General features: G+C 41.4%; 1 protein-coding gene across 2 annotated transcripts in view; it reads right to left on the bottom strand.

Annotated features, from left to right (window-relative positions):
* Positions 1–4,961: 4,961 nt before the first annotated feature.
* Positions 4,962–10,028, bottom strand: part of DOK5 (docking protein 5) — a 202,795-nt gene continuing 197,728 nt past the window's right edge. For both annotated transcript variants that reach the window (XM_011978130.1, XM_011978131.1), the window contains exon 8: positions 4,962–5,718. In XM_011978130.1, the coding sequence (XP_011833520.1) occupies positions 5,654–5,718 (65 nt within the window). In that variant the 3' untranslated portion in view covers positions 4,962–5,653. The remainder of the gene's footprint in view (positions 5,719–10,028) is intronic.

Genomic DNA, 10,028 nt, shown 5'->3' with positions numbered 1-10,028 from the left:
AAAAAGAGAAAATACTCATATCAAAAATAAAAGCCAGGCCATCCATATCTGATCCCATGGACACTGAAAGGAAATTAGAATATTATAAACTCCATAGCCACACATTTGATAACCTAGATCAGTTGGACCAATTAATTCCTTGAAAGACCTAATCTACTAAAATTCGCAAAAGGATGAAACGGAATACTCAATAACCTTCAAAACATTTACATATTCCAAAACATGTTTAGCCATATTAACTTATTTAACCTAGTGGGTCCAGGGGTTCCCGTTTTGTCAAGAACATTTGAAAATGGAAAATATTTAAGTTTAATATATGACTCATTAGGTCAAGGAATCGATCCCCACTGTGGGATATTTTTACATAATGGGTACCACATTTATAGAGAACGCAGGCAAAAATGACATTTTTTCATGGTTAAAGGAAGGCATAATTATTTTATGTACAGTAACTTCCTCTAAGATCATAGAGGGTATCAAATAAAAAATAATCCCCAGGTATTATTCTTATTTGAGCCCTGTATTAAGGAGGTGGACATTTCTCAGTTGACGCATTTCAACAGATGTTGAGGTTAATTCACAACCTATTTTGTAGAGGCATAAAACTCAATCACCACTGATTTTTTATACAAAGGTTTTATATATAACCTTTATATATGTAAACTTGGGCTTTTCAAACAAAGAAATACTAAGCCTTATCTGTATTAGTCTGTTGTCACAGTTCCACAAAGAACTACCTGAGACTGGGTTATTTATGAAGAAAAGAGGTTTAATTGACTCAGTTCCACAGGTTTAACAGGAAGCACGACTGGGAGGCCCCAGGAAACTGATAGTCATGGCGGAAGGTGAAGAGGAAGCAAGCACCTTCTTCACAAGGCGGCAGAAGAGACAGTGAGAGAGTGAAGGGGGAAGCCCTAGACACTTTCAAACAACCTGCTCTTGTGAGAATTCCATCACAAAAACAGCAAGCGGGAAGTCCACCTACAGACTCAATCACCTCCCGCCAGGCCTCTCCTTCAACACTGGGAATTATACAATTCGACAAGAGATTTGGATGGGACACAGAGCCAAGCCACAGCATTACCCATCTGCAGTATCTGTAAATCCCCCTAAGCAACTCCTGCTTTTCTGTAGAGGACAGAATACAGCCTCACCAAAGGCCAAAGATAATAAAATTGGTATTGTAACAAAAATAGAAGAACTTGGAGAAAGGAAGCAAGACAGGTTGACTGGTGGCTCAGTGCCGAAGCCTGAGCTAGAGCAGCTGGAATCTTGCTTCCCTCCCTTCCTCACCCTGGCTTTTTTTTTTTTTTTTTCTTTGCAGTCTCTGCTTTGTTTTCACAAGCAGCCCCGGACTGGCTCTTTCCTAATAAAAAGAGCAGTGTGGGAAGGCCTCAAACTTCAGGCATCTCGGAGAAACAAAGAAGGTCAAACCAAGTCTCCTTATTAGTTGTTATAGCAACAAAGAAAATATTGCAGCGACGCTGAAAATGCCTCCTGGAATCCCACTTCTGGAGCTGCAGTTACAGCACATCTCCCCTTCCTGAGTGTTAACCCACGCACGGAATCGCGACTGTACCTGTGTGCCAGAATTCTGCATCTCCTGACAAGGGAAGCGTCTTGAGCAGCCCACTGGCATGGAGGCACTGGCTTGGCTCTACCACCTGACTTTCCACAACTGTCTTGGATAAAAGCACATTGCCAGTTGCCTCCAGGTGCCTCAAGTCTTACCTGATAGGGACTCTCTGCATTTCTGTCTCCTCGAGCTTTGTTAAAATGAGATTTTATGCCATTTACCACCTGCACCGGAGTTACCTAGAGACACCGATTGAAAATGTAAATGTGTGGACTCCACCCTAGATCTAGTGAATAAGTGTCTTTGCCAGCATTTAAGAACTGCTAGCTTACGGAGGGGAAGTGTGGGTGATGGTACTTTACTTAGTGCAGATCCAGGCAAAAGATTATCACTTGGTCCTGCCTTGTTTGAATCAAATCACAACAGATTGATCCAATGAGTTTGCAATGAAATCAGCCAACTGTTGTTGTGCAAAAGCAACCATAGACTGTTTTGTGTTTTGTTTCGTTTTGTTTTTTGAGATGGGTCTTGTTCTGTTACCCAGGCTGGAGGGCAGTGGTATTATCTCGGCTCACTGCAGCCTCCCTCTCCCAGGTTCAAGCAATTCTCCTGCCTCAGCCTCCTGAGTAGCTGGAATTACGACACGACAGGCAACCCTACCTTCGTCCAGTATTTAATCTACAGAATTTAAAACTTGAATATGAAAAGGAAATTTCAAGTTTGCTGTCTTAATGGAAATCTGAACATCAATTTTTTTTTTCCCCAGGACCAAAGGAAAGATTTTCTTTAATATAGTTTATACAGTATTTCTAGTTCATAAAGTATTCTCTTTCTCAAAAGTCAAGATTGTCCAAAGAAGAAATAGAAAAATGTCTTCTCATACAAATGTATGTTCCTGTTAGTTTTTCTGTGTCCGGAGCAATTGGGTTATAAATTGAGTCTGTGGATCAGGCATGGTGAAGGCAAACACACTTCTCCGGTATACATCCTGGCATTTCCATATATACTGGTAAATAAGTACTTGGAAAATGAATGAATACATTTCAGAAACTCAAGCAGTCTTCCCTGAGAGCATTTTAATCACTACTGCAATGTCCTGCCTTAAACTGGGTAAAAAAAGATATTTTTAACAGAGTTGAGGATGCAAAGAGGAATATGAGATTTACTTCCCTACTCCCCCACCCTCACCTCCCACCAAAAGAAAAATGTTGCTTTTTCCAATATGTAATTAAAACAGAAACATCATAGTTCAGCCTCCAGATCCCAGTTTATTTGCAAGTTGCCATGAATGCTTTAGAATTTAGTTTGCATTAGGTAAAAATCCACCACAGCTTTGAAAAACTTTCTCACACTATGTTCACTACTTGAGGTAGGGATTTAGAAAAAATTCAAAATCACTTCAAATTATCATTCCCCTTATTTTAGGCCAGATAGTAAAGTATTTAAATTTCTTATGTTTTCTACCTGAAACTGTGAAATTAATGTAAGATAGTATTTGAGGTTTTAATTTTAGAGCAGAGGATCCAGAATTGAGTCAAATCTGCCACTTGTATTTGTGAATAAAGTTTAATTGAAACAGCCATGTCTATCCGTCTATGTACATTAAAAGCAGGCTGCGCATGGTGGCTCGCACCTGCAATCCCAGCACTTTGGGAGGCCGAGACAGGTGGATCACTTGAGGTCAGGAGTTCAAGACCAGCTTGGCCAACACGGTGAAACCCCATCTCTACTAACAATACACACAGAAAAACTAGCTAGGCGTGGTGGCACGTGCCCGTAATTCCAGCTACTCAGGAGGCTGAGGCAGGAGAATTGCTTGAACCTGGGAGAGGGAGGCTGCAGTGAGCCGAGATAATACCACTGCCCTCCAGCCTGGGTAACAGAACAAGACCCATCTCAAAAAACAAAACGAAACAAAACACAAAACAGTCTATGGTTGCTTTTGCACTAGAAGGCAACAGAGACCATATGACCCAGAAAGTCTAAAATATTTGCACCCCAACTCTTTACAGAGTAAGTTTGCTTTCCCCTGAGGAAGCTGGCCTTAGGGATTTACAGAGCAGACTCAGGAATCAGATTACCTGGGTTCAAACATGAATCTATCATTTAGTAGGTAAAAGATCTTGGGCATATTAATTACATAATTTAGACTCCTTGAGGCTCCATTTCCCCATCTGTAAAATGAAGATAATTATACTTACCTCATGGAGCTATTGTGGCGATTGAGATAATACCACAAAAGCACTTAGAGTTGTGCCCAGCAATAAATAAAAGCTGATAGCATAACCTAATGGAATGCTCTTTTCTGTCAATACATTTCTTTTCTTAAAAATCCTAAAAGAGGTTCTCACTTACAGTTACCTACATTCAGCAACATTTCTTTGCACACTCATTAGCTTGAGGCTTGCTTCAGTAATTTTAACTTCATTAAAATTATAATTATTTCTTTAATTCCATTTCCTTTATCTACTTCTTCAACTTAATCCTCCCATTGGCTGCCAAGGCCCTGGGAATCATGGAGAATCTATTATGAGACAGTCTTAGAAGAGAAAGAAAATAAAATAAGAACCAGATAAAGTCAGGAAAATGAACAGTGAGGTAATTATCAAATGTGCCTGGCAAACCAAATTTTTAAAACACAAAAATGAAGACCCCTGAGAGAAGTAGGATCAGCTAAAATTGTGTGAAAAGTAGCTACAGAGAACCCAGAGAGAACACAAATGCATTTCCGGGAAGCCAATAGCACTAGACAATTTATATATCCCTAATCTACTAATTAATTGTTAGTTGAATTCAATCCTTTCACCGATATTTCTCAACCCCTTGAAAAAACGCATCCTGACCAGCAGTGTCCTTGGAAATCCCAGCTAACTCAGATCTATAAAACTATGCATTGCTTATCTGAAATTCAAATTTAATTGAGTATCCTGTATTTTATCTGGCAAAGAGTAGTGAAACAGGCAGGCATGATCCCTGCTTGCTCTGCAGCTTTAGAGGAACTCTAACTTACGGTGCTCACAAAATTCAATTCACATCCAGCACTGACCTTCTCTTTAGAAGTTCACGGCCACCGGGGGCCCATTTAGCAGGTGTCACTGTATGAGATTTCCAACTTGATTTTCTTGTGGTACTCTTCTGGAATTAAAGTCTTTGGCAACAAAGACTGTGTCTTTTGATTTCTACGTCCCCAGACACCAGTACAGTGCCGGAAACCCATAGACACTCAATACAGACCACGTTAATGAATGAGTGAGAAAATGCGTGAATGGTTGAATTCATATTAAACACAATACGCAATACACTCAAAGCTCACATGCAAAATGTCCACACACCCTTCAGAAATACCTAGGATAGAGAAAAACGTGTTGCCAGAATCCAAAGAACATATGGGTGAAGAATGATCTTTTATTTTCAAATGTTTTATGAAGGTACTCCGAACAAAATAAACGCTTTTAAAAAAGGGGGTAGGAGGGTGAGGAAAGCATATAAGAAAAATTGTAACCCTGTAAACAATACTAACGGGTTCTTTGAAAGAATAGTTTTGAACAGAACAGATAAGAGTGAGTCAAAGCACTGATTTAACTAATTGGTGATACAATCAAATATAATTTCCAGTAGTTAATCAGAACCACAGTAATAATAACTGAGGAATAGGGCGTAAACAAACAACAAATAATTAAAAGCCATTTTATTGTCAATACTGACTGTCATACAACTGAAACACTTGGAAGGAAAATCACAAGAATCCACAAAAGGACAGATTCAGAGAAGTGCAAGGGATAAGGTATCTACAATAGAAAATCATTTCGTGACATTGACTTCTTTCTGTCCAGCTGTAAAAGAGGGAACACAGAGTCAATATCTATAGAGCATGTTTCAGTTACGCTAAGAATTTAAAAAAGAAAAAGAAAATAAAGAAAATTATTGTATTGCAGAGTTTCCCAATGACCACACAATTAGCCAGGACGTTAAGCTTCTTCTCTTCGTCGTCACTTCCCTTGCTGTCATTCTGTGACCTCCTGGGTGAATCTGTGGCTGACACATCACAAGTGTGTTAACAATTCTTGGCAGTTACTGTCAGTGCTCAGATCTGTAGGCTGGAAAAGTCTCTGTTCGATGAAGCTTCAGAGGGCTGGCAACATCTTTTCCAAAAAGAATTTAAAATCAACAGTTACAAGAGAGAGCCCACAATCAAATTAGCTGGTAACAATTTTCTCTATAACAGAAATAAGTAAATGTACTTAAGGCAGAATTTTTTCCAAAGGCTACTCACGATGATATGTAAATGAGTCACAGATATTGTATGATTTACATATCATTTGCATGTGGTCTCTGGGTTGAGCTATGGTCAGTCCATTAGCAATTATTTTCTTCCTTAATTTTTCACCTGCCTCAATCCCTACATCCAGGGTATTTAGGAGAAATGAGTCAGAACTATGGAAACTTTTAGCCAGAATACTTTTTAGAAACCTGAGTAGCAATAAGGCAGTCTTATGCTTACACTTTGCTAATCTTGTAAATGTTAAAGAGAACTTCCTAAAATTCATTTAGCTTTTATTATTTCAGGTTTAGATTTCAGACCAAACAGAGTTTAAAAAGTCAAGAAGGCAATGCACAAGATCTTTGTGACATATTAATAATATATGGATTGTCAAGCATTTTCTAGAAAGAGCCAGACACTAAATATTTTAGGTTTTGCAAACCATACGGTCTCATTGCCGCTACTCAGCCCTGCTGCCTGTAGCACAAAAGCAGCCATAGTTAATATGTAATGAATGGGCCTGGACGTCCTAATAATGCTTTATTAATGAAAACAGACAGCAGACTGGATTTGGCTCACAAGCCCTAGTTTGCCCATCCCTGTAGATAACACTGCGCTGATTTAACAAAAACTAGAGGTTCTACTGCCACCTGCTGCCCAAGGGTTACCACAAGCAAAGAAATGCACACTGCTAGGTGAAGAGCTCAGGACTCCGCATAAAGCCTTCGGAACAAACTTCCGCAGCCTTGGTGAGTAAATGTGTGCATCAAGCAGGCGCAAGAAACAGGACTGCAGCCAGTGAAGCATGTCCGCCCACCCACACACATTCAGAAAAATGTTGTTTTTAGTTTTATTTTTATTTATTTATTTTTTTCGCCAGGGCTGGAGTGCAGGGGCGTGATCTCAGCTCACTGCAGCCTCAACCTCTTGAGCTCAGGTGATCCTCCCACCTCAGTCTCTAGAGTAACTAGGACCACAGGTGTGCGCCACCACACGGGACTAATTTTTGTATTTTTTGTAGGGACAGGGTCTCGCCACATTGCCTAGGCTGGTCTCAAACTCCTGGGCCCAAGCGATCTGCCTTGGCCTCCCAAAGTGCTGAGATTACAAGTGTGAGCCACTGCACCTGGCAATGTTGTTTTTAAACACTAAACCATGCAAAAATGTTTATGGTGGCGTGTGGCCCTTAAGCCTTGAGTTTATGCTCTATCATCTTATCATAAGCAGCCCTGACCTCAGTTCAAGTCCCATTTGATCTTCCTCCCAGAAGCATGAACTTAGACAAGGAACAACATCGCTTTGACCCATTTTTCACTCCTGTGGAATGGGGAGAAAACATTTGTTCCCCCTCCTCACAGTAGTAGAAATGGCTTCATGACCTGTAGAGTCTTTTTTTTGATTCGGAGTTTCGCTCTGTCGCCCAGGCTGGAGTGCAGTGGCCGAATCTCGGCTCCCTGCAAGCTCCGCCTCCCGGGTTCACGCCATTCTCTTGCCTCAGCCTCCCAAGTAGCTGGGACTACAGGCGCCCACCACCTCGCCCGGCTAGTTTTTTGTATTTTTTAGTAGAGACGGGGTTTCACCTGTTAGCCAGGATGGTCTCATCTCCTGACCTCCTGATCCGCCCGCCTCGGCCTCCCAAAGTGCTGGGATTACAGGCTTGAGCCACCGCGCCCAGCCACTGTACAGTCTTAAATCTATTACTATGGTCTCAACACCAAAACAGAAACAAGCAAAAAATAACATCTTGGATTCAGATACTTGCAAGACTCAAATCTGAACCAAAGGAAAATAATTTATCCAGTCATATAGTTGCTAGTACATAACAGCAGTGATTATTATTAGCTAAGTCTTGAATATTAATATATCCCAAATAATTAGAAATCATTTATCCCAAACTCCCAGCCAGTTTGAACACACATTCTATTCTCCTTCCAACACACAGACGCATGCACGCACTGTAACGCAGAGAAATTGTATTAATGAGTTTGAGTACTATAAGTAAAAATCCAAGAATATCTTTATGACTGTGTATCAAAATCTCCTTCAGGGAGCAGAGACCATACAAATATTGTTAGTGCAGAATCCAAAGTTTTAGTCAACTGCACAGAGAAATGACTGACAGCATTCACTTGAGGTCAAGTCAAAATGAAAACGCTTACAGTTTCTATCCTGAAGGCTGAGTCTTTCCTGCATGGTTTGAATGCTGTGTTTAGTGTAACGCCAGCAAATGGAATGAAAGGCTTCCCAACCCTCCCTACATTGTTGCAGTTCACACAAAAGTCACAAGCTGGTAATAACCTGTAGACCATATCTGGACCCAGACCTGTTCTCTGGCCTCCACAGGCTTTAAAACATTTGGAATTGCTTATTAATATTTAAATAGCTGCTGACTGCCCATAAAGATGTCAATTTCCCTGTACTCCTGGAAAACTGGAAGGCAAAACTAGCTCTACATTCTGCTAAGCATGACCATCTGCAGACAGCAGACTGCCTGCTCTCCCTGACATCTGCCAGGGACCCTGCCACTCCTATAGCTGTCCCGTTTACTCATCTGCATAGCCTGCCTGGACCCTGTAGACATGCGGGTTTGACACCTTTCACATTTGCTTGGATCCGAATCTATTGCTTCCCTCTTAACTTCTGCCCATATGACGTTTGTGACTGTGGTAGGATTAGTACTGAAAAAAACAATGTTAACTTCTCCAAAGTAGCCCCTTGCTCCAAGAATCGATGATCTTTAAAATCAAAATGTAAATTGCATGGGTTGGAATGAATCCTCTGGAGGCATTTCGGTCTCAGGGAACCTGCATTTGAAATCACCCATGGAGGCATGACTTCCTCCCACAGGTAAGACCATATGATGAAGGCAGTAGCCTGGATTAGAAGTCAGAGCACCGGAGCACTAATGCCAGTGCCTACATCCACCAGCCACGTGGCCTGGAGTAAGACCTTAACCTCCAAAGGTCTCCATTTCTTCAGTCATTGAAATGGAGAGGATGGTCCCACTCTCACCAACTCCCGCGGTTGTCAGGAGAACCACATAAGGCTAAATGGAAGATGCCTGGGTCAGTGACACAACTGTTCAGTGTCACCCTTGATTTCCTCAAATTACCTTAAGTCCGATCTGTGATCTAGGTGCCTAGTTTTTCTTGTTTTTGTTTTGAAACAAGTGATGCTATCTTCCAAGGCAATTCCCACAGAAGAGCTCTGAAAATCCTGGAGCAATGAAGCACCTTGGCCTAAGGGTAAAGCTTGCTGAGATGATAACTTTGAGAAGCAGGTGAGAGAGTTAGAGGCGCATTGTACTGAAGCAGACCCTCCGGTGCTCATGTGCAACAGTCTTGGGGCTAGTCTCCCACTTCCTCTCCTGTTCTCTTGTAATCCCTTGAATGAAAATGTCAATTAAATCTGACACTGCCATGCTGAGGAGGACCCTCTAATGCTTCCCCTCACACTTAGGATAAGCAAGTCTTGGTCACCTGTGATCACCACCCCAGCTGTCTCTTTATGTCCCTTAGGCACCAGCCACACTGGCTCCTTCCTGATCTTTGAACGCAGGCAGCTAATTTGTGACTCAGGGCCTTTGCATTGCTGATCTCTCTATGGAGAATGCCTTCCCCTGGCTCTTGGTATGGCTGCCTCTTTTAGACTTAAGGTCTTCAGTGATGCAGGGGCTTCCACTGACTACCCCATCTCAAGAAGTCCCTTTGTCAGTGTCTTCTCAAAACCAACAGCTCTGCCTCACCTTCTTTATCATAAAAACTTTCTTTTTCACTGTTCCATATACCAAATCTGAAATTAACTATTGATTATGGATGGTGACTCTCCATTAGATTATAAGCTCCGAGGGGGGAGGAATGTCCCTGCCTGGGAGTCCCAGATATGTCTGTCATCTAGCACAGCGCTTGGCCTAAACTAGATGCTCCATAAACATTTACTGAGTAAACAAAGAATGGATGGACAGATGAATGAGAGATAAAAACCTTACAATCTTTGCTGCTTACTAGATAGGTAGTCTTGGACACCTTAGTAACCTTTCAAATTCTCAGTTTCCAAACAGCAAATGAGAATAAAATACCCTGTCAGGCAGCTGTTTTGGGATCTAAATGAGATCATGTATTTTAGGTCTCAGTGGAAAGCCGGTACACAGTAGGTCCTCAGAAAGAGTAGCTTTTAGAAAGACCCCATTGA

Source organism: Mandrillus leucophaeus, unplaced genomic scaffold (assembly GCF_000951045.1).
Source record: "Mandrillus leucophaeus isolate KB7577 unplaced genomic scaffold, Mleu.le_1.0 Scaffold19, whole genome shotgun sequence".
Lineage (NCBI taxonomy): Eukaryota > Metazoa > Chordata > Mammalia > Primates > Cercopithecidae > Mandrillus > Mandrillus leucophaeus.
Note: the sequence above shows the minus strand (reverse complement) of the source record. Positions and strands in the feature narration are given on the sequence as shown.